This window comes from Hippichthys cyanospilos, chromosome 4 (genome assembly GCF_059441005.1).
Source record: "Hippichthys cyanospilos isolate Australia breed blue-spotted pipefish chromosome 4, RoL_Hcya_1.0, whole genome shotgun sequence".
NCBI classification, from domain to species: domain Eukaryota; kingdom Metazoa; phylum Chordata; class Actinopteri; order Syngnathiformes; family Syngnathidae; genus Hippichthys; species Hippichthys cyanospilos.
The window spans coordinates 2,231,035-2,254,527 of NC_142372.1; the positions used below are offsets into that span (position 1 = coordinate 2,231,035).

Sequence of the window (23,493 nt, forward strand, 5' to 3'; positions counted from 1 at the left end):
TATTTGTTATTTTTTAATCTGTTTATGTTTTCACGCATGCAATCTGTAGGGAGATGCTTTCAACTTGCTGTTCTGCGACAGACAAGAGAACAAAAGGAAAAGCAAATGTTCAGTTCTGCTTTAGGTAACTGTCGTGTGTTCAAACCCATATACTGTATTGTTTTGGTGAGTCCGCAATAAATTGTTTCCCCATCGGTATTAAACAGCAGCACAAAATATTTTCAGGAGTTTGTGGATTCACATGGACACCTCCAAGTAGTTGGTTCAAATTTCATGGCCGCCCCTATGATTTTTTTTTTAGCCACCCCACTGGCTAGTATAGATTGTAGTAATTTTCCTCTAGTTGTTGTCTTGTTTACAATAAATCTACAGCTTATTTGATAAATGTAAAGTTGTTTTATTGTGAAAAGCAAAATGGATACTGGTGCCTAAGGCGCCTCCTGTTTACTACCTTGCAAGGAACCTATGCATAATTGACTACAGCTTTGTGTAATGACCGAGCATGTATATTGTACATTTTCTGCGATATGAAGTCAGTAAGAATTATTATTATTTTTTTTGTATCAGAGAGATGTTCAAAATATGTGTACTTACAGTTAGCACTTCACTAGCGATTAGCATTTAAATTAGAGCTTTGCATGCTAGCTCACGAACGTTAGCCTGCTAGCTTAGGCTATTCTTTATGGCGTTATATTTGTGCCACAATTACGCACGCGCGGAAAAAAATTTGAGCGGAGAAAATCAAACTGAGCGAGCGAAAACAGATTTTGAGAGCAAGAAAAAAACTATTGAGCGCGTAATGATAAGAGTTTGAGCGCGCGCCGATGGAGTTTGAACACAGAAAAAGAAATTGCTCGCTCAAAATTCCTTTTTGCTCGCTCGCAATAGCATTCTCCCGCTCAACATCTCGCTCTCGCTCGCGATACTCCTCCCTCCCTCGCTCAACATCGCGTTTGCTCAACATCGAGCTCTCGCTCGCTCGAGTCGTCCTCTGCGCTCGCTCAGTTCTGTTCACGCGTTACGTTTGTGCCACAAAACCAGCCAATCAGAGCTTGTAAAAGCACATTGATTGACAGCTTTGTATCCAATGAGATTGCTTGTTGTGTTCACCCGGAACGAGCAAACGAGAGTGCGTCACATCGACGTAGGCGGGAGGGGTGGGTTTATATTATTAAAGTACAAAAACTAACAAGGTATTTCTGTCAAATGATACAATACAATAATAATAATAATATTAAAAGTAATTCTCCAGCCCAAGTCCGTGTTGACGCACACTCGTTTGCCCTTTTCGGGTGAACACAGGGCAAACGAGAGTGCGTCAACGGATAGCGTACAAGCAATCTCATTGGATACTAAGCTGTGTCAATCAAAGTGCTTTTACAAGCTCTGATTGGCTGGTTTTGTGGCACAAACGTAACGCGTGAACAGAACTGAGCGAGCGCAGAGGACGACTCGAGCGAGCGAGAGCTCGATGTTGAGCAAACGCGATGTTGAGCGAGGGAGAGAGGAGTATCGCGAGCGAGAGCGAGATGTTGAGCGAGAGAGGGCTATCCCGAGCGAGCAAAGAGGAATTTTGAGCGAGCAATTTCTTTTTCTGTGTTCAAACTCCATCGGCGCGCGCTCAAACTCTTATCATTACGCGCTCAATAGTTTTTTTCTTGCTCTCAAAATCTGTTTTCGCTCGCTCAGTTTGATTTTCTCCGCTCGATTTTTTTTTTCCGCGCGTGCGTAATTGTGGCACAAATATAACGCCATAATTCTTTACCATATAACGGACAAGAGGGGCGCAACATTTTTTTTTTTTTACAATAGCATTTCAAGTGTTTTCATGTTTTTGTTGCAATTGTACTCATTATATTAATCTACAGTAAATAAAAGTGGATTATTCATCACTGTAGTAGCCATCTGTCAAGCTTTTTGCAGAGATGTAGCAAGGGAAGAATAGTACACCTTATGCCTTATATATGCATTGTACAAGTCCAAATTTTTACTGTTCAATCCTTGCACATTAGATCATAAGTAAAATTAAATATCACACAATAAATCAAAGTATATCAGTAGGTAATTGCCTTATGTATTTCTGATAAGTTTCTACTGGCTGCAACAGTAAGCGAAAATGGCATTCTGAAATTATGGCTTTTAATTTTGGCGTGCCACCCTCAAGAGTTGAAATGACTATCCTTTTTCACCCCTACAAAAAAAAATAAAAAATCTGGAGACTCCAGTGTAGAATCACTGGAAAGCTAAAGAATAGTTTGCTGGATCAAGTCAAGACAGACTTATCTTATCAAGACATAGAAAAACAAACAAACAACAACAACAACAAAACTGGTATAATAAATAACTGGTACTGACGGTAATGTGCAGAATTATATCCAGAAAAACTCAGTGCGTCATACTGATGATCACAAAGAATGGATGGATGACTATCAGTATTATGGCACCACCTATTGAGCAAACAGCAAAAAAAAACAAAAAAAACCTGGATGGAGTCGATTGCCTTTTTACTCGATTCTATAGGTGTCTATTCTGATTCTTGGCATATAGAATCACACAAATTTCTTGCATAGGCCTAAATACTTTTTTTTTTTTAATTAATAATGTTGTGTGCAATGTGGGAAGAAAAAAACCTGCGCCACCAACATCTAGCATGCCAAAACATTTGAATATCAATTTAAAATTGTTTTGAAACATACAGTAACTGGGGACAGGCATTTGGACGGAACTAGTAAAATAAAATACAGATGAAGTGCGTATTCTCGTTTACATTCACATGCAACGAAAACTAAAACTGACGCTAATGGAAAATTAACGAAAAATGAATATATATGTTGACTCAAATGGGAACTCATTAAACATAAGCACAAAATCAGTAAACAGGTCAGTTATTCAGTGAATAAGTAAGGGATATCTGCAAGTGATGGCAAAATGAACAACTTCTGATATTTATTTAGTCCTCTAGATGTTGCTCTTGGTTCAAAAATAAAAACTTCCCGTGGAACTATATTCAATTTTGATTGCATTGTCAAACCAACGGTGTTTTTCAACCTCTTTTGAGCCAAGACATTTTTTTTTCCTTTTGGAAAAATCTCGAGGCACTGCACCAGCTGAAAATTTTATCTTTCGAAACTCTGTAGCCTACATTGACAATAGAAAGTCATTATAATCGAAGTTTTATCAACAGGGAGGAAATATATACAGTTTAACACGCTTTAAGATTATGTCTCAAAGCACTGCACAGCCGCTTATTGGCAAAAAGTGTTTATCACAGGTGCCATCTGAAAATGGAGTAAAAATGCAAATAGGTGAGTTCTTCAATAAATTAACTAAAAATCGTTTAGAAAAAAAAAATCAAAGAGAGGATTTCTTTTTGGGAGAGATCTCCGCCATTGGGTTGATTTATATTACAAAAAAATAAAAAAATTAAAAAAATAGATGACGAATAAACAAACCCCTTAGCGAGATATTAGATATTTTCACATTTCGCACGGTAAAGAAACTTGATGGAATGGGTTAAACACGAGTTTTTCAGTGACACTTTATCTCATAATGTTTCGCTGAAAAAAAAGGTAACGTGAGTAATTACGTTCAGCAAAGACAAACAGGTAAAGCTCACGTGATTGCTACGTGTTGCGGTCGTTGATTCAACTCTCGTCCGCTCGCGTTTTGCTGCTGTCATTTCGCTCTTCGAGTCATGGCTACCCATTCAACCGAAGAGCCTTTCCCCTTCCACGGGCTTCTTCCCAAAAAAGAGACCGGCGCCGCGTCCTACCTGAGCCGATTCCCCGACTACGATGGCCGAGGGGTTCTCATCGCTATCATGGACACCGGCGTTGACCCGGGGGCGCCCGGCATGCAGGTACAACTGACCGGCTCGCTGGGATGCTAGTTAGCTACAAGCTAACTGGGGGCAATTGAAGCGAAAGGCCACATAATCCGTGCAGTCGCTAGCCTGTTAGCTAGCTGACCTGTTGGGGTAAAAGAATGACATATAGACTGCGACAATACAAGCGATGGAAGGATGACAACTTGATTTACATAAATGAGCGCATTTGTTACATCTTCTTGGGCTTTAACTAATGATTTTTCTAGTCGACTTGACCAGAACCGTTAATGTAGTTCGCCGTCTCACACAATAGCTTATAGCGTACTGCAGTTGACTCACTTTTCACACGCCGAGATTACTAAAATATTACATTTTATTTGATTAATTCTAGCACAAGCGGTGATAAAATGGATAGCTGTTTGCAAGTTGTGACATAGAATTTAAAAGTAAAGCACTCACCCCACCATTTTTTTTAATGTGACGTAGGCGTGCGGTAAATTGTACGAGTTATAATTATAACGTAAGGGAAGAGTGATTCAGCTTTAGTTCCCATTTTCATATGATTGTTAAACCTCGAGGCAACATTGTACTATATATAGTCTTTTGAAAATAATTTATCAGTTATGGTCAACTCTATTTTCCTAAAGAGCAAACTGAATCACATTGTGAAATATTACATACTATGTTGTCAATGTACAGCCTGTTGCTGCATCTGGTCTATTTGGTAATATTGTTTCAAAAAAAGTGGTCCGATTTAGGATGTGTGACACATAATTATGTCATATTTGTTTTCTTAGAGACAGATTTAATATGATTTTATAATATAGTATACTGGGCAGTTATTGTATTCTACAATGTTTTCCGTAGACCCATAGAGATTTTTGGGTGTCAAATTAATTTTACCTCAGGGCCCACATAGAGGAAAATCTACGGGTAATCCCAAGTGGGCCTGACTGCTAAAATCATGGTGTATGGTATATTTTTTTCCTTAAATACAGAAGTAACGAGTGCTAACTGCTGTGCAGCAAAGTAAATTCAAAAAGAAATACAAGACTGATTGTTTATGATACAACACTGACGGAAGCCAAGTTTCTGGTGGCAATTAGATGATGACCCCCTGCCAATGTGAATATCTTCTGGGCAATAAAAGGATTGCTGAAGCTAAATGTTAATGCTAACGTGAACGCTGGTGTAGTTTTCCACTTTCTCTCACTGAATTCATCAGCAAGCTATGTTGCACAAGCCTGGCAAATGGTCACTTCTGATTGTAAGTTGCAGTGGTCATCTGAGCATTGCTTGTAAAAGCAAGAATTTTTATCTGTTGATTATGGGCAACAGACTTAGTTGGTTCAATAATTTTTTGTTTTTTTAAATCTTTCACAAAATCATCTTGCCGGATCAAGCCAGCAAGCAAGTTTAATCCGGTTCGCGGGCCGTACTTTTAACTACCCCGCCCTATTGTATATTGTTAATGAACGGTAGTGGAGTTTTTGTAATAGTCCTATAGATATTCACTTACTATATGTTGTTAATGCATTGGCACTGTAAAAAGTGTATTGATTTATGATTTGTTTCTTCATCCTCAGGTGACAACAGATGGGAAGCCAAAAATTGTTGATATCATCGACACAACGGGCAGCGGTGACGTGAACATGGCCACGGTGGTGGAGCCGAAAGAAGGGACAATCACTGGCCTCTCTGGTAGAATACTGAAGGTTTGTAAAGAAATGCTAGGAACTGAGTTGCAGCTGTCCACTTGGGCATGAATAATTTACCAACAACAACAATAATGCCATTTTATCACGCTCACCTCTACTTTTGACTTACTCCTGTACCTTTGGAATTAGCCTAAAAATATATCTCATACTGTGTCTTTTTCTATCATCCAGATCCCCCCCACTTGGGTCAACCCATCAGGGAAGTATCACATTGGAGTTAAAAATGGTTATGAGTTCTTCCCTAAGGCCCTCAAAGAAAGAATGCAGGTAAGAGAATGTGGTTTTGCATTGTTTCTCTTCACAGAATCTGTAATGTTTTGTTGTGTGAGGTGAAAGTTGTCACGATTAATTTAGTTGTGTTTATTTCTGTGGTTCTTCATTTTTTTAAAGTGTTTCCCCTGTGAAATATTTTTTGAGTGTGGTACTCCATTTCGGAACTACATTTGTAGTGGTGTCTCTAAGTATATTTTATTCAGGGACTCTAGTGGAAATGTCATCTAATGTCTATTTCTCTCTGATGGAAAATCGTCACTATTGACAACGCACATTCATTTAAAACCAATTTACAGGCAATGCAAGATTTTGCAAAGGAGTCACAATAACATAACTTAGCATTAAGTGACTTCATGTTCTAGTTAATTTACTCTTAATTTGAAAAGAAACAATCTACTTTTCCTGGCACCGCATTAAAAAGCATTAAATTAGATCTGCTGGTTAATGCGGAAACCCTGTTAAAATCTCCCAAAGTGTCTTCACATACCCCCAAGGGTAAACTGAGAACCGTTTGTATCAGTTTTGTTCGTGTTGTTATTGAAAGTTGTTACTCTATTTAAGTGATATGTGTTGTATTCAGGAAAATTTGTGTTTTTGGGTATTGCTAGATTAAAAGGAAACACATTTTGATCACAACTCAAATATGCCATTGCATCTTTAAGATTTTGTAATATTTATCGGCTTTTTTACATAAACAAAAACGCTGTTTTGCATCGCAGAAAGAGCGAAAGGAGAAAATGTGGGATCCCGCACACAGAGCAGCATTAGCTGATGCCTGTCGCCGGATGGAGGAGTTTGATCTATCACACCCAACTCCATCACAGGTAGGAAAAATGATCCATCACTGGAATGGTCCAGTCAGGCTATCGCACACGTGCCATTCATCCTGTTTTCTGTCTCCAGTTAGAGAAATTACAGAGGGAAGAGTTGCAAAGTCAATCAGAGCTACTTGTCTCTTTAGAAAAAAAATACAGTGATCCCGGTCCTGTATATGATTGTGTTCTTTGGCATGACGGTGTCACTTGGAGGTAAGTCCTAACGTCGACTATGTTAATTGCTTCTAATGTACTTCACAAGGTCCTCAAATTGCTATTTTGATCTTAAGGGCTGTAATGGACACGTCAGAGTGTGGCGAATTGTCCCAGTGCACTGTTCTGAGCTCTTACAAAGAGTCACAAGAGTATGCAACATTAGGCAATGCGGAGATGCTCAATTACTCTATGAATATTTATGATGAAGGAACAACACTCTGTATCGTCACCAGCGGAGGTAAACTATTTCAAAGGCAAAAGTTTGACTATTTAGCACCCAAACTAAGTTCCCGTTGAGTGGTTTGGGCAAAGGTCGGCGAGCTCCACACCTGATTTGCATTGTGTGTATTTGAAGGGGCTCATGGGACACATGTCGCAAGCATAGCAGCAGGTTACTTCCCAGAAGAACCGGAGCGGAATGGAGTTGCCCCCGGTGCGCAAATCTTAGCCCTGAAAATTGGAGACACTCGCCTCAGTACCATGGAAACAGGCACAGGACTTATTCGAGCTGTATGTTAAATGGATTTAAACAATATATTTAACTGTTGATAGTGAATTATTTGATTATTTTTTATTTTTAATGAAATTTCTCTCCCCGATCTTGCACCAAACCAAAGATGATTGAAGTGATCAACTACAAGTGTGACTTGGTCAACTACAGTTATGGGGAAGCCACCCACTGGCCCAACTCAGGGTGAGTGTTGAGACTTTACATGAAAAAATGTCATTCTCAGAATTTTATATATTTATTTTTTTCCAGGAGGATTTGTGAGGTGATCACCGAGGCTGTACAGAAGCACAATGTGATATTCGTTTCAAGCGCAGGGAATAACGGCCCGTGCCTCTCCACAGTGGGCTGCCCCGGAGGAACCACTAGCAGTGTCATAGGTAGAACAGCAGCCTTGACTCCCTGACATCTGAATTTATTTCCAATAATATAAATGGGTGTGATTTTCTAGAAATCAATGCTGAATTAAGGTTGATAATATTCATTTGAGCAGAGCACGTAAAACAGATATCAATTTAGGTATGACGCAAATTAGTGACTACAGGCAAATGTGGTATGGAAGTGATATTTTTAGCGTATTGATTACAATCATAAAACTCCACTGTAAAAACATATAAACACAAGTTTTACTGCCTCATCAGTGTGGAGAGTGAACACGTCAGTTCAAAAAGCCTGTCGCGAATTAGCATCAAACCGAATCCGTGCAATATCTTAAAAGATAATCTGCACTTTATCCCCCCATGTTAGCGGCACAAGTATACACATTTAATCAGCGCAACAAAATGATCTTAGTAGTCCAAAAAACATTGTGTGTTTGTTCCCCGACCTCGGCGTTGATCCGAATTTGTTTCCTCGGGGTTAAAGACAGGCAAATAAATTTTTGACCACATAAACTCATAGCCTGATAAAGTAAGCGTGCACTCTGTTTTGATTTGGTCTTTATTGGGAAAACTAGAGTTAAATCCGCATATACGTGTGATCCACATTTTCTCCTTAGGTGTTGGAGCCTATGTGACCCCAGATATGATGGTGGCTGAGTATTCTCTGAGGGAGAAGCTGCCTCCCAACCAGTATACCTGGTCCTCCAGGGGCCCCAGTACAGACGGCGCACTCGGAGTCAGCATAAGTGCCCCCGGTGGGGCCATTGCCTCTGTACCCAACTGGACCCTCCGTGGTACCCAGCTGATGAACGGCACTTCGATGTCATCCCCCAACGCCTGTGGAGGCATTGCTCTCGTCCTCTCTGGTGGGTCCGGACTTCATCCAGAACATCATTGATCGTTGTATGGTCTTGCAGAACTATTTGTGATAGTTTGTGACCTCTATGAGACAGGATTAAAGCAGCAGGGGATCAATCCCTCTGTTCCTGGAGTACGAAGAGCACTGGAAAACACAGCGCTGAAGGTTGATGATATTGAAGTGTTTGCGCAGGGGCATGGAATCATTCAGGTAACTGACCTGAAGCTGCTTGTACTTTTCACGTTATTCTGTTATGTTGCGTTGTAATTTTTTTTTAAATGTAATCACTGGGTAGGTGGACAAGGCATTAGACTACCTCACACAAAATGCCTCCTTACCTACCAGCCTTCTGGGTTTCTCAGTAAGTGTGGGAACACAGAGAGGCATCTACCTCAGGGATCCGGCCCAACTTATATCCCCCTCAGACCATGGAGTAGGAATAGAACCACTATTTCCTGAAAACACAGGTAATTTCTTCTGACCTACCAGGGATATTGAAAATCTAGGTGCAACGAATAATCGATTTTCATTAATCCATTGTCAAAAATAACAATGAAACAAAACTATTTTGTTGCCGTCCACTTATTTATTTGGTTTATGGCATATACTTATGTTGAAGCCATAGCAGTTGTGAATGTTCCTTTTTCCTCATACTATATTTCTGCTTCATCCCAGAAAACACTGAGCGAATATCCCTGCAGCTCCACTTGGCCCTCACATGTGCAGCCCCATGGGTTCAGTGCCCGTCTCATCTCGAGCTAATGAACCAGTGTAGGCACTTCAACGTCCGTGTGGACCCTGTGGGCTTGAGAGAGGGGGTGCACTACACAGAGGTAGGCAACAATAACTTTAGTTCTACAAAATGATAGTATGTTTTGTGGAAACTTTAAGGAGTGGTGATCAACCTTTTCTCAATGGTGTGCCTTGTGTGATTTTTTTTTTTCTCTTTTAGCCATTAGCCAGTGCAAAACATTTTTGGATAAAACAACAACAACAAAAAACTGGTTTATTAAACTTTGAAACTTCATTTGTTGTCGTATCTCTAGGCCAGCGTGCCCAACTATTAAACTGCCTGTTACATATCTGCATCTGCAGTTAGCTTTTAGCCCTGTAGTTTCCTTTTTTTTTCCCATGTTACGCGATCTGTCAATACTACAGTTGTGATCAACCGTTTGGCAGCAATCGAGATATTGTGCACCTTTACGCTTGCCGGATTTTATTTAGCAACTCCAGAAGCTAAATAGTGCAACATCATCTGCTTTATTTCTTGTTTTTATCAGACAGAATTGCACTACTAATAACAAATTGAAGGCAAACACAGCGTTGCAAATGAGTTACTGTAACACAATTAATCGAAACAGGTGTGTCATGTTACAGTTTGCTCTTAATATGAAAAGAAAACCCTGAAGCTTATTAAATTAGGTTTACTAATGCCTACAATGTTTAAAGTCTCACAGACCCCTTTCAAGTGCATTCAAGTACCCACATTTGATATCTATTGACTAAAAATATGATCTCTTTCAGGTATGTGGTTATGACACAGCAGCGCCTGGTTGCGGGCCGCTGTTCAGAGTCCCCATCACTGTTATAATTCCCGCTAAGTAAGCTCCTGCATTTTACTCAATAACTCATTTTGGAAAGTTTGGGTTTTGACTCTTCTTCCTCTTGTCCTTGTCTCCCTTGTTTACCCTGCAGGGTGTCAGACAGTCATAACCACGAATTGTGTTTCAAAGACGTCCACTTCAGACCAGGGCAGATCAAACGACACTTCATCACTGTGCCTCAGGGAGCCTCCTGGGCAGGTTGGTACACGTTGGGTCCCGCGTGTTCTTCTATATCTAGCAGTTGAAAGACGCCACTGTTGGACCATGTTTCGACAATTGTTTGCGGGATCTGATCGTCACCTCTGTGTCTCCTGTGTTTTCCTCTGCAGAAATCACGCTGACTTCTCATTCTGGAGATGTGTCCTCAAAGTTTGTTCTACATGCAGTACACCTGGTCAAACAAAAAGCATACCGAGCAAATGAATTCTACAAGTTCTCGTCACTTTTGGAGAAGGGCTCACTCACTGAAGCTTTTTCTGTGCTGGTTTGTAGAGTAGTCATTGTGAACCTTCACAAAGCCACACCTACATGAGGTGTGGTGTAGTTAAAAACCTCGTTTATGGTTACTAATTGTGGTGTTTGGTTCTCCATCTATTCCAGTCAGGTAAAATTGTTGAACTGTGCATTGCACGCTGGTGGGCAAGTCTGGGAGATGTCACCGTGGACTACAACATCTCCTTCCATGGTCTCAGTATTTCTCCTTCACCGTTGCACATTGTGAGTAGACTGGTGAAACACACAAAGCAGAATCGTTGCATATGAGACGCCCTAAGTGACAGCTCCGCCTTTGTCTTTGGACAGCATGCATCGGAGGGAATTACAAATTTCGATGTGTCATCACCTTTGAAGTATGAGGAAGTGTCTCCAACTATCACGCTCAAGTCTTGGGTTCAACCGCTCAGGTAAGTTCTCACTCTAATCATGATTTTTTTGCCACTTTGCCATGATTTATCAAGTTTTCCTTTCCTCTAGGCCTATAAGTTCCAAGATAAAGCCTTTGGGAGGGAGGGATGTTCTACCCAACAACAGACAACTTTATGAAATTATCCTCTCTTATAGTTTCCACCAGGTACCCCCAGTGCCTTAAAGTGCAAGTCAAAAATGATCTTTACAATTATGATTTATGCACCCGGTCTATTTGCCTCTTGCTGTTGATTGAAAATGACATCACAGTTGCTCAAGGCTCAGGTAGCGACAACTCATGGCTCGGCTTGCAAATGTCAAATGACCTTACACAGAAAACAGGTAAGCCGTCATCGGTCGCCACCTGAGCCTTTCAGTCATCATCAAGAGGAAAAATGGTCATGGGTTCTGCTTGATTTGTTTTCCACAAGCACACTATTAATCAGAATACTGTGTTTAGATAAGTGTTGCCGCAAATTACATAATTATAAAAGAACATTTGGGGTTGACTTTGTATTCATCATTTTGTCTGTGCAGCCCAAGAGTGGGGAGGTCACCCCCAGCTGCCCATTGCTGTGCGAGCTGCTGTATGAGTCTGAGTTTGATAGCCAACTGTGGATGCTGTTTGATCAGAACAAGAGGCTACTTGGCTCAGGGGATGCTTATCCACATCAGGTAAATTTGGGGATTTTTATTCGTCCTTTTGCCAGTCCAGCTGTGGCGGATCTTCTATCAAACAGACCACTTTACTCCTCCTCCAGTATTCACTTAAGCTGGAAAAAGGCGACTACACAATACGGCTGCAGGTGCGCCACGAGATGTCCAGTGAACTGGAGCGCCTCAAAGATCTGCCATTTGTCGTCTCCCACCGTCTGTCAGCCACCCTTAGCCCGGATGTCTACGAGACGCACCGAGGGGCCCTCCTGGCCAAGAAGAAGGCCAACTCTGTCACCCTGGCACCGGGGGCCACGCAGCATTTCTATGTCACGGCCTTGCCGGATGACAAGTGAGTTAAAATAGAGGTTAACAAACCCATGAGCACATTTAACACAGCCAAACTATCAGACGAATTCCCTGACGTGAGCTGTTTTACATGCTCTCTAAAAGGTTGCACATAATTGACTTTGTTTTTATGCAAGAAATGCGTCAGTCGCCGCTATAGGGAACTGCATCTGTTCTGGACTACAATTGTCATTTCTTCGTTTATTCTCTCTTTGTCTTTCCTTCAGGATTCCAAAAGGAACAAGTCCAGGATGCTATCTTTCAGGGTCCCTTGTTGTGGCGAAAAGTGAATATGGCAAGAAAGCAGTGAGTGGCTTCACTTTCATACCATATCTAGACTCCAGACCGGTGCTCAATCTTGCTCCTCAGAACATTTACTGCACTTTGTATGACCAATAAAATGTAATGGTAAATAAAAGTGTAGTTGATGAATAGAGGCCTTTAAAAGATAACACAAAAAATTTCGTTCCAAAGTTGAATAAATCAGGTACAGATGTACTCAGTTTTTTAAATTTCATCCAAGAATGCCTTGCACTACTAAAGTCCACAAGGTGGTAATTTATTTAAAAAAAAAAAATTGATAACCACTTCTTTAAAGAATTTAAAATGGCTTGGTCCCTTTGGCTCAACGAAATTGCAGATACAGTATTTGGGTTTTCTGAAAATGTATTCAGTTTATTGCCCAGATCTATCCAGTGAGCCATTCTGAGGATGAGGATTGACATATGGTCCCCCAACGCTGTTGAGCTTTTGTTTTCCCCTTTTAAGCATTTGTCTCCAGAGCTGATTGCTGATGTCTTTTCGATTAACCATTGGTTGATGTGGCTCGTGTGTTGATTGCATGTCTTTTTTTTTTCTTTCTTTCACTCATTGGCCAGACATCTGCTGTCATATGTAACTGTTGCCCATGTACCTCCTCGAACCCGTCTGGTTTTGCTAGTTTATTCTAAAATTAGATGACGCATCATTAGTCATATTTGCAGCGTAAACTTGACCTGCCGGCTCACATGTTTTTTTGGTCATGAAGAAAGCCAGCAGTTCCATGGCAGGGAAACGATCTTATAATAGAACATGGGGGGGGGGGATACCTGCACTCTTAATATTTATTGAATGTAGGGAAGAGGACGATCCAGTGAAGAAGAAAAAGGTTGACTGGATTATGACTTATTTCATTATCTTTATCCGTAGCTCATATTTCTTAGAATGATTATTTCAATTTTTTTTTATTTGATTCAGTTGTCGATTCTCAGAGTTCCCACTTTAAAGTCAAATTCCTCACTTGATTCTCAGAATTCTCACTTTTTCCTCAGAATTTTCACTGTTCAGAATTTTTGGACGAAGAGAATTCCTAAATTGATGTCAAAATTCTGAGTGAAAATTCTGAGAAGAAAGCTGGAAAAAGGCGACTACTTTTTCTTTTCACTGGCCCTAACAACTCTTCCATACTAATGTCTGTCAAGAAGATTTACAACAGTTCTGGATGCAATAGTTTCCTCTATTTTTCATTTCTCATTTAGCGAGGCATCCCCCAAAAAATTGTCCATATAATTTTGATGTTTCTTGGGTAGACTGTGTAGTGGGATGCGATTTTGTGCAACCATTCCCCATTGGCAACAATGCAAAAGCAATTCATCGCTTGTTGTTTGCATTGTAACAAGGGAGCTCATTTTATGTCTTCATCTATATGGCGCGTCCCGCTGTTGTTTTGTTTCATGGTGGTGCTTAATTGAGAGGATCCGGGTGTAGAAGTGTGGCAGCTCAGCAGTAAAAATGTAACTTTTAGTTTAAACTTTGTGAATGTCAAACAGGTAGGTAGGTAGGTAGGTGGATTTTCAATCCATGAGGACCAAATGTTAGCAAAAAGAAAAGAAAACAAATCCTTTGTGGTGTACTTGTATTGTCTCTTCCTTACTGTGTGTTATTCTGACCACCAGGGGCAGTCCTCTGCAAAACGACAAAGAAAGTTTAAAAAGGTACTGGATGAGATAGAAACTTCCAACCGAGCACCCACTGCTCTCAAACTCATACCTTGTGGAAGTGGCTTCGACTTCACTCTTAAGATTGCTTTTCTTTTATTACCTCTACTTCAAAGTTTACCAATGTTGTCTTTATAAAACTTACAAATGAATACTTGGAAAAGTCAAGTGGTGTGTGAAATGATTTGTGACTCGGTCAACACTCAAGGTTTTTTCCCCCTCTTTTGTCAATTACTGGCATTACAATGAGGTATGCCTAAAAAGGGATATATATTCAGGGATTATACTCCATAAAAAGAACCCCCTTGAATTTTAGTAATAATTCGACCCCAAATCGTAGCTGCGCTAGCTTAGGTCAGATCGCAAGATTCACATTGTCTTGTCACTGTTTTACAGCAACGCAATAATGATTGTATTCAGACTTTCAGGGATTGTTGTCCTCTAGCCAATCGCGAAGCTTTTATTTCCTCTTTTTAATAATATCTGACACAAGGTCAACATGGGCAAGTCTTAACCCAAATGATGTGACTGATTCAACAATGCTTGTGCTAACTGGGGTGTTATCGCTACAAGTTGTGGTTGCTGCCAGAGTGAAAATTCCACATGCCAGTTTGTACATCACTGTTTCACTGATTCATCGTCCCAAATGTTTGTGTTCATGCAGGACATTGTTTCCGTCATTTACCACCTCATCCCGACACCTAACAAAGCAAAGAATGGAGGGAAGGAGAAAGATAAGGATGCTGACAAAGAGAAAGACGTCAAAGAGGAATTTGCCGAAGCCTTGAGAGACTTGAAGATTCAGTGGATGACAAAGTGAGCGTCAAAAATAATAAAATGCCTGTTTTTCCTTTTAATTCTTAAACCATCATCATCTTTCTATTGCTTAGGTTAGACTCCAGTTCGATTTATGATGAACTGAAGGAAAAATACTCTGATTACCTTCCTCTACATGTGCAAAGACTGCATCAGCTGGACTCTGAAAAGGTGTGTTGAAGCCCAACACAATTTTTATCTTTATTTAAAGTATTGTACAAACTAGTGAGGGCAAATGAAGCTTCATGAAGCCCTTGAGATATTTTTTTGACCCTTGGTTTAAAGATGCAGTGATATATATATATATTTTTTTTAAATCAATTATTTCCATTGCACTGACCATTATCATTAAACCAAGAACATTCTTTAGAGGAGAAAAAACAAACATCCAAAGTGCTTCATGAAGCTTTGTTTTGTCATCATTAGTTCAAACTAGCATTACCTGTCATTTCTGCTTAGGAGCGTGCGAAACGTCTCGGGGAAGTGGTCTCAGCTGCCGACATGGTTATCTCCCACATTGACCAGACGGCCTTGGCAGTTTATTTCACCATGAAGACGGACCCTCGGCCTGATGCTGCGACCATTAAGACGTACGTTATACTCTGTTGTACCGCACATTCTCTTTGCCGCCACAACAATAGACACAGTCAAGCATGACTGATGTCAGTTCATAGTCCATCCAGTTAGAGATGGGAAGTGGCTGAACTTAAGCATGTACTATGTAGTCATAAAAAAGCATTTGTGCAAAGAATACAATTCAAAAAAGCATGAAATATTTTTTTGAACGGTCGATTCTTTTGTTAACTCATTCAATCTCAGTCATACTTATACATATTCCTAAGAGTCCAGACATTCAATCCCATGTACTGTACTTATTTTTATATATATTTTTGTCATGGGTTAGGGGGCCAAAGGAAGGTCTATAAATGGCTTATACTAAATTAGCTAAAGAAGAAAAACCTGCATGTTAAGTTAAATATTTCTCAACCACCCAGCCCAGCCCATTCAAAGATTTAAATTAAATGCACCTCCCTTGAAAAAAAAAAAAACTCAACTCAAAATGCAAATTAAAAAAATCTGCATCTTACTTCAAGTTTCTCTAAGCTGAACTAATCATTTTTACTAAACGCCAGACTAATCAATAGTACTCGCATGAAATCTCCGTATTGTATTAAGGACTATGGTAAAAGTACGACTAGGGCAATAATTTGCAGTGATATTTCAGTTTGAAAATTAGTTTGATTGCCAAATCAAGGTTTTGCATTAGTGGCAGAATGCTGAATAGATGGCAAGGCGATAAGGCGTATGTCAACCAGCAAATCCTATTAACCATAATATGTTCGATATGCCGCCATTAGTCAACGTGGCATTCAGATTTTTTTTTCCCTTGGTGAAAGTGAACTTAAAAAAAAAAAAAATCAGATAATGAACAATTAAAAAAAAAGACCAACCTGCTAAACAGGATGAGGTGCAACAAGTCTCGACTGCTGCGCGGTTAATCCATGTAATGATTATTAGCGTTTGCATTTATTTTGATGAGTAGAGATCATTTGAGGGAGAGCGTGGCTGCAGAAAAAAAAATGAACTCATGAGTCAAAGCACTCGTCTGAATGTTTCAGCGACATGGAGAAGCAGAAGTCGTCTCTGCTGGACGCCCTGTGCAGGAAAGGCTGCGCCCTGGCCGACCAGCTCATGACCCCCGCGCCTCAGGAAAGCGACGGCGCCCTTGCCACGGGGCAAGCCGACGCCGGGGAAGTTTGCAAACAGGAGGCGAGCAGTTCTGATGACTCGGCGCAAACCCTCGCTAACGCACTGATGGAAACCTTCTGGGAGGTTCAGAAGTGGGCGGAGCTTACGGACTCAAAGGTGGGCTGGGTCTGGATCGTCTTTTCCCACTTTGCAACACTCATTCATTGTGTTCGGTCAAGTCTTGTTGCTGTTGAATGAAAGGATTCTTTATTTCAGGCGCTGATGTTTTCCTACAAACATGCTCTCGTGAGCAAGATGTACGGTCGAGCCTTAAAATATGCCTCAAAGATGGTGGAGGAGAAGCCTACCAAGGAGAACATGAAGAACTCTATCCAAGTATGTGCAACAGAAAGCTATCATTGATCGAACGTCCAAATCAAATGCAGAGACAGGAAGTGGTCAAATGATTAAGATTAATTTTGTTAACGAAATTAATACCTGTTATCACTTTAAATGTTACACAGTCATTAACGTCAGCATGCTCACAAATTTGCTGTAAAACGTTGAAATCTACCTTCGAGCTTGTTGGTTTTTTTGATGCACCGCTGTCATCGTAGTGAGATCTTGTGTGACGTGAAAATTCACATGAATTTGAGGGTGGGGAAAACTTTAAAAGAATCAAATCATGATTTATAAAGTTATCAGACCCAGTCCTAATAAACAGACACCAGAATCAGATTCACACAAAACACAGTGCCGGTCTGAAAAGACTCTTGCGCTCACTTTGTTTGATTGTTTTTGTTTGTTTCCTAGCTAATGCAGCACCTTAAGTGGATGCACTGTGCCACCTTCACCGAAAACTGGCTCCCGATCATGTACCCCGCAGACTACACTCCCTTCTAGAAGTCGCACAAACGGTATGAGCAGCACCGCTATGATCCTCCCTCAGGATCATGTGGAGACAGGTTTTTTTGTTTTTGGTTTTTTGGGGGGGCAAACGAAGGACAGCCTGGAGCTAGCTGCTCATTTTAAAAAGACCCATTGAGCATCTGTCTTTTGACTCAAGTGCCACCAGCAGCACAAGGATTATATTAATGGACTTTTTTTCCCTTCTAATCAACAATTTTTAATAGATACTGCAGTAAAGTCATTGTCATATGTTTTGCTCACGGACAGCGGTCTGCACTTTTTTTTTTTTTTTTTAAATCACCGTATATTGCTCCAATGCTCGCGGGACACTAGGGGTTCGCCCCGTGTCTTTGTGCCATGCTTACTCGGATGTTCAGTTCACTTTTGGACTTTACTCAAATGAACAGACCTCAGAACTGACGCAGTATTGCGGTGCCTTGCATCCATGTACCTTTACTGATGTGGGAGGGGAAAATGTGGTTGGACTGGAGCTATGTGATTTTTTTTTTGTTTGTTTCGGTGTCCCCATCCCCTTAAAGCAGCATAAAGACGCTCCGCTCATCAACTTTTGGTGTCAAACAGGCCACAGCCTCATTTTGCGTCACGGCACTGCGTCACGTGACCGCCTAACGGACCTCAGCCGTGGCATGATGCCAACTTCACTGGCATATGTTAGTTAGTAGAGAAGTTTTCTGAGCATCCTTCAAAATGTTGCGTACACAAGAGACCGGAAATATGTACATACACACATAACAAAGCATAGTAGGACGCAATAAGTATATACTGTAATACTAATATTCCAATTGATGTATTTTGCATATATGCATGTCTTGTAGGATTTCAGGAAACATTATTTTTATTTGGAAGCTTATTATGGCTTGAATAATTTTAAAAATCTCAAGCATTTGTCGTTTTCATAAGTGTGTGTGCGTGTAGGTGAATGATTTGAATTAATGGCCCACATGTTTGTTTTCCAACTAAGCTGAAGGTTAAAGTGTGAGTTTCAACGGAGTCCATTTTTGCATGTTTTTTGGTATTTTACCTCAACCCTCTTTTTTACTTTATTAATCGCAGAAGGCCATTTTGCATATGATGCAATCGTTTGACCTTTGGATGTATTTTGCAATTTTCCATCCATTTCTTGACAATATTTGTGACATGAACTGAGTTTGGGTGAGTTGCATATGAGAGTTGAATATGCTTGCTTTCGTGAGTGTGGCAATTCTGTATATTCATGCATTTCAATTGCAGATTGTCCTCAGGGGCGTAGCCAGAAATTTTGTGATGGGATGCCCAGGATGTCACATCATGTCAGTGACAGTTGTGGCTAAGGGTGGCATACAGAGCCAGGGTTTCGTGGAATATAATAATACATTTCATTATGCAAATTCAAATGTAAATCTGCCGTTATTAGAAATAACTGGCAGCTATCAAAGGGTTTAGAAACAATGCATGTGTGTGTAAAAATGGCAGATCTCAAAATTTTCCTTTAGATCACTGCTTCTCATTTATACTTTGTAAAGCCCCCCCTAGGAAAAAGAAAACCTTGTCCACCCCCACTCATCCCACTGATTATAAATAGGATTATTATCTCTAAAAATTGGACAACTACACATAAAATGTTATCCTTTTTAACAAAGAAAAACAAAACAAAAAATTACGTTTCAACAAATGTTAACTACTTTTTTCAGCTTTTATATACGTTATAGCTTAGTCTAAAAAAATGTGTGAAAAAAATAACTTGGTGCCTGAAATGCTCAAAAAATATATGCCAATCGGTATTTTATTGCATTACGCTTCACGTGGCAAAAACGAAGACTTTGCCTCGCGCCCCCCCCCTCTATTTAGAAGAACTGCTTTTGATGTAGGAATGGTCGAAAGGGTGACAAGGTTGGCCATGGGCACCCCTGGCCACAGTGTAGCTCCGCCCCTGATTGTCATTACTGATGTTCAGAAGGAATCTGTGAACGAAATTTAGCCTGCGGAGAATGGTTTTGGTAATGGCCAGTAATGTTTGATAGCTGTTCTTATCATTTTTAAATATCAATATTTAAAACAGTGAAAATGATGAAGTGGGATAAGAAACTAGATTTGTTGGAATAAACATCGCTAAATTTAGTTACAGGTCAACAAAATGACAGTTCTCATTGACATCATGTTTTGTTTTGGTGTTTTTTTTTGTCACATTTTTAAGTCAGGTGCATGTGATTTTGTAACCATGTCATGGAAACTTGGACCTGTGGGGTTTTCATTTTTATTTTTTGGGTATTAATGTGCATTGTTATTCCTTTACTCCCATCCGTGTGTTTGTTTGGGTCTCGGGTCAGATAAACAAAAAAGTTCAGGGTTCTGCTATTTGCAGTATGTGTTGCCATTGACAGACTCCTTAAAAAAAAAAAAAAAGGCCTTAACTTCCACCACTACTGAATGCCGTCCACATCAGAATTCTCACCTTTCTTTCTCTGCTGGTGTCAGGATATTAAAAAAGAAAATGACAAAACAAAGCTTATACTGTTGCTTTCTGATAGAGTATTTGGGATTCTTTCGAGCAAAGGTCAATAAATTCTTGATATTTAAACCATTGTTGCTCAGTGACTTTTGTGAAAGGTAAAAAAAAAAAGAAAACATGCTTTAAAGTCCCAAAAATTGAATGAACACTGAATAAAGTAATTTTTAAGAATGTGTTTATTGATGAGCACTTTGATAGTGTAAAAAAAGCTTGTGTGTGTGAGAGAGAGCGAAAAAACAGTGGTGTTCTTTTCAAATTAAGAGCAAACCAAGTGGAACATGAAAAAAGGTAGATCTCCACTGAACGGAACTATTTGTGTTTATTACTGTACAGTAATTACAAGATTCTTAAAAAGTTCATAAAGAGAGCTCTATTTTTTAATGATAGTGGTGTTAGTGCCATGAACTCGAGCTTTTTGCTCTTTCAAGTTAGCTGCCCTTGTCTCTGCATCTCCCCATGTAGATCTTTATATCTCCATCTTCAGCGAGCAGAGTCGCATGAAAGGCCTCCTCGAATTTGTCCGTAAACAAGAGGTCAGTCTCCAGCCTGACCTTGTTGGCCCAAATCACCCTGGTCCCCGACTGACAGAAGTGCTTCATGGTTGCCAGAAGCTCAACCAGGTAGTCGTGATGGTAGACCACATCTGCTGCCAGGATGTAGTCGTAGTGGTGCTCGGATGTCGGGTAGTCGTGCTCCAGATGCTCCGCCCATGCCAGAGCTACCACAGTAGGGGTGTTCCTGCAACGCCCTCTAGTGTTCCTCATCACGTTGAACGTGAGATTGCTTAGCACTTCGGGTAAGTCTGTCGCTGTGACTGAAGCACCTGAGGTCACAAATTATAATACCCGGTTGTTATTAGTGGACAAAAAATACTTGTGACCTGAGCTCAGCTCACCAAGAAGACTGGCCACAATAGTGACCAGTCCCGTCCCCGCTCCCAATTCGAGCACGCTTTTGTCCTGTAGGTCCACCTTGTGCCTGTTGTTGTCTAGGAAGGAGCATAAAGATAGCGCCTGTAAAAAAAAAAAAGAATATTTGTAAATAGATTATCCCACATTTGTTTTTGTTTTTCTGTGATTGCATGGACTGATAGAGTAAGGACTGGCACCCACATCCCCCACTATTTTTTTCCTTTGCTATCACACATCGAAAACATCAAAAAGTCCATGTTGGGTCAAAATTTCCCGCAAGCGGTTAAATCTGTCCACCCTCGTTTGAAACGATGCTCACCGCTGGCCACATGACCGCTCCAAAAGAATCGATGGATTTGTGAATGACAATGTCGTGTCCAGCGTAATGGTACACGTCTTTTCCAAAGATGCTGTTGATTGTGGGAACCCAAGCTGGTGTCCTGTCAGGCTGCCTTTGTTTGACCTCGGGAGCTTTTTAAAACAGACACACAAAAAAATTGTCATTCTCAGATCAATTTGTAAAATTCTTGCTCCGATAAGGGAAAAATCATGAGGAATTCATCTGAAATGCAGTTGAATTTAATCTCGAACTACAATATTTTACTGGCACTCAAAAGATTGTAGATCGACAAACCTAATTTGGATCAGATGCTAATTGTGATCTCTTTATATCTTTAATCAATTCTAAAATTCAACTCACTACTACAAAAAACAAAAAAACTAGATCACCCATTGGTCACTTCTTGTATGGTGTCAAGTTTGTCAATCAAAAAACGTCATTATTGTGGCAGAATTTCTTATATTGGATCTGAATATCTGTCGTTCACTAACGTATCGGTTAACAAATCGGCTTCACAAATACCCTTGTGGGTGTGTGACATTTTCTAAAAGTTTTCGGCGGTATCTGCAAATCTCATTTAATGCTGCAACAAGAACAGGTCATAATTTTCAAATGAAGAACAAATCAATTGGAACATGAATTGCTAAATAGTATTATTAGTCATTTGAATATTTGTATTTATTTATTTTTTATTTACTTAGATAACTTTACTGCGAGAACTCACCTGAGACGTTGTCCTTCTCTTCTTTGACTTTAGAACATCCTGACTGACTTGTCTCCTCCTCATGCCATCCAATGTTTCCCAAGGCCTCTCCGGCAACATCTCCGTTCATTCCCGTATTCTCTTCCGGACGTATTCGGGAAGATTTCCCATCTGTATTTTCATAGTCGCGGTCCCCCTCTCTGCACGTGGCCATCAAGATGATTAATGAGTCATCTTCTTGTAGCAGCTTTGTGTTAAAAGCCCTCTTAAATTTCTCCAGAAACGTATTATCAGACTCCACCCTGAGCTTGTTTGCCCAGATCAAGGTGGTCCCCGGCTTGCAGAAGTGCTTCATGGTAACCAGAAGTTCATCCAGGAAGTCGTGGTGGTAGACCACATCTGCTGCCAGGATGTAGTCATAGCTATAGACCGACGTGGGGTAGGTCGGCCCCAGGTCGTAGCCCCAGGACAGAGGGGCCACCTGGGGGATGTGTCTGCAGCGTCCCCTTGTGTTCTTGCTCAGATTGAATCTCAGGTTGTCCAGAACATCTGGAAGGTCGGTGGCCGTCACCCAGGCCCCTGTAGGTCACGCGCGAGTTTGACGCCCCTATTGCAGGACACGCTGGAGTCTGCCGCGCGCAGATGGTGCGCCTCACCTACCGAGAAGCGAGGCCACGATGGACAGCAGGCCGGTCCCCGCCCCGATCTCCAGCACAGCTTTGTCTTTGAGATTGACCCGGTCTCGATGACAGTCCAGGTACTGACTGAGGGCCAAAGCCTGAGGGTGGTAAACGTTCACTCTCCGGTTTCCCGTTTTGGAAGGACGGGACTCAAACTTACCGCGGGCCATATCATTCCTCCATAGGAGTCAAAGCCTTCCTGGATTACGATCTCATGCCCGACATAGTTATACATTTCTTTATCCGTCCGAAAGAAGAAACACGGGTTCCATCCTTGCCTTTGCTGCTTGTGCTCAATTTCACTTTGTGATTCCTCTGCATGACACCAAGAAGAAAATATGATACACGTGGCCTAATTCCACATAATTAGTCGGTGACACTATCGCTCACCCGTCTCCTCGATTTGCGCTTCATCTCCTTCCATCGTCACTACCATTCACTTCTCCGCTCTCTGTTGACAAATTTTTCCAGACGAAATGCGTTGTAACTTTTGAGAGGGGGATTTGAAACTCTAAATATAGACTAACCCCTGGGGTAAATTTTGAGCCAGCTTTTAGATGTTTTTGAGGTGTGATATCAAAGGAAAGGAAAAGCATACAAAAATAAAATATTGCAGATTGTCAACACATGTCGACTTTCAACACGCCGTTCTGCCCTCCTTCGTAAATGCTTGCAAGCGGGGGGTTGAAAGGTACACCCTGCTGATGTCAACTTTAGCCCATGTGGGGCCCATTTACTGCCATTAAAAATTGGAAATATTGTCAATTTTGGAGATATTGAAAACCTGATGTTTTATAATGCATTTCCCCGATCTTTGCATTAATCCTTTTAACGGCAACTCACAAATAGGATGCAA

General features: G+C 40.7%; 2 protein-coding genes across 3 annotated transcripts; one reads left to right on the forward strand and one right to left on the reverse strand.

The window, feature by feature from the left end:
* Positions 1–3,691: 3,691 nt before the first annotated feature.
* tpp2 (tripeptidyl peptidase 2) lies at positions 3,692–20,076 on the forward strand. Of its 2 annotated transcripts, XM_088413464.1 has the most exons (29): positions 3,692–3,859; positions 5,413–5,541; positions 5,716–5,811; positions 6,537–6,641; positions 6,721–6,845; positions 6,923–7,086; positions 7,204–7,358; positions 7,466–7,542; positions 7,609–7,736; positions 8,354–8,602; positions 8,690–8,805; positions 8,891–9,062; positions 9,271–9,428; positions 10,120–10,196; positions 10,291–10,397; positions 10,529–10,683; positions 10,800–10,916; positions 11,001–11,101; positions 11,172–11,268; positions 11,640–11,777; positions 11,864–12,108; positions 12,332–12,410; positions 14,039–14,077; positions 14,745–14,896; positions 14,971–15,067; positions 15,356–15,486; positions 16,516–16,762; positions 16,862–16,981; positions 17,399–20,076. In XM_088413464.1, exons 1-29 carry the CDS (start codon positions 3,695–3,697, stop codon positions 17,486–17,488), a joined length of 3,831 nt encoding a protein of 1,276 aa, XP_088269590.1. In that variant the 5' UTR covers positions 3,692–3,694; the 3' UTR covers positions 17,489–20,076. The 2 variants fall into 2 exon arrangements, with proteins under 2 accessions (XP_088269590.1, XP_088269591.1); XM_088413465.1 differs by lacking the exon at positions 14,039–14,077.
* Positions 20,077–20,431: 355 nt separating this feature from the next.
* Positions 20,432–23,061, reverse strand: mettl21ca (methyltransferase 21C, AARS1 lysine a). Its single transcript, XM_088413156.1, has 7 exons — positions 23,028–23,061; positions 22,798–22,952; positions 22,618–22,735; positions 21,979–22,536; positions 21,234–21,385; positions 20,899–21,016; positions 20,432–20,826 (listed from the first exon to the last, which is right to left on the reverse strand). Exons 1-7 carry the CDS (start codon positions 23,059–23,061, stop codon positions 20,432–20,434), a joined length of 1,530 nt encoding a protein of 509 aa, XP_088269282.1.
* Positions 23,062–23,493: the final 432 nt, after the last annotated feature.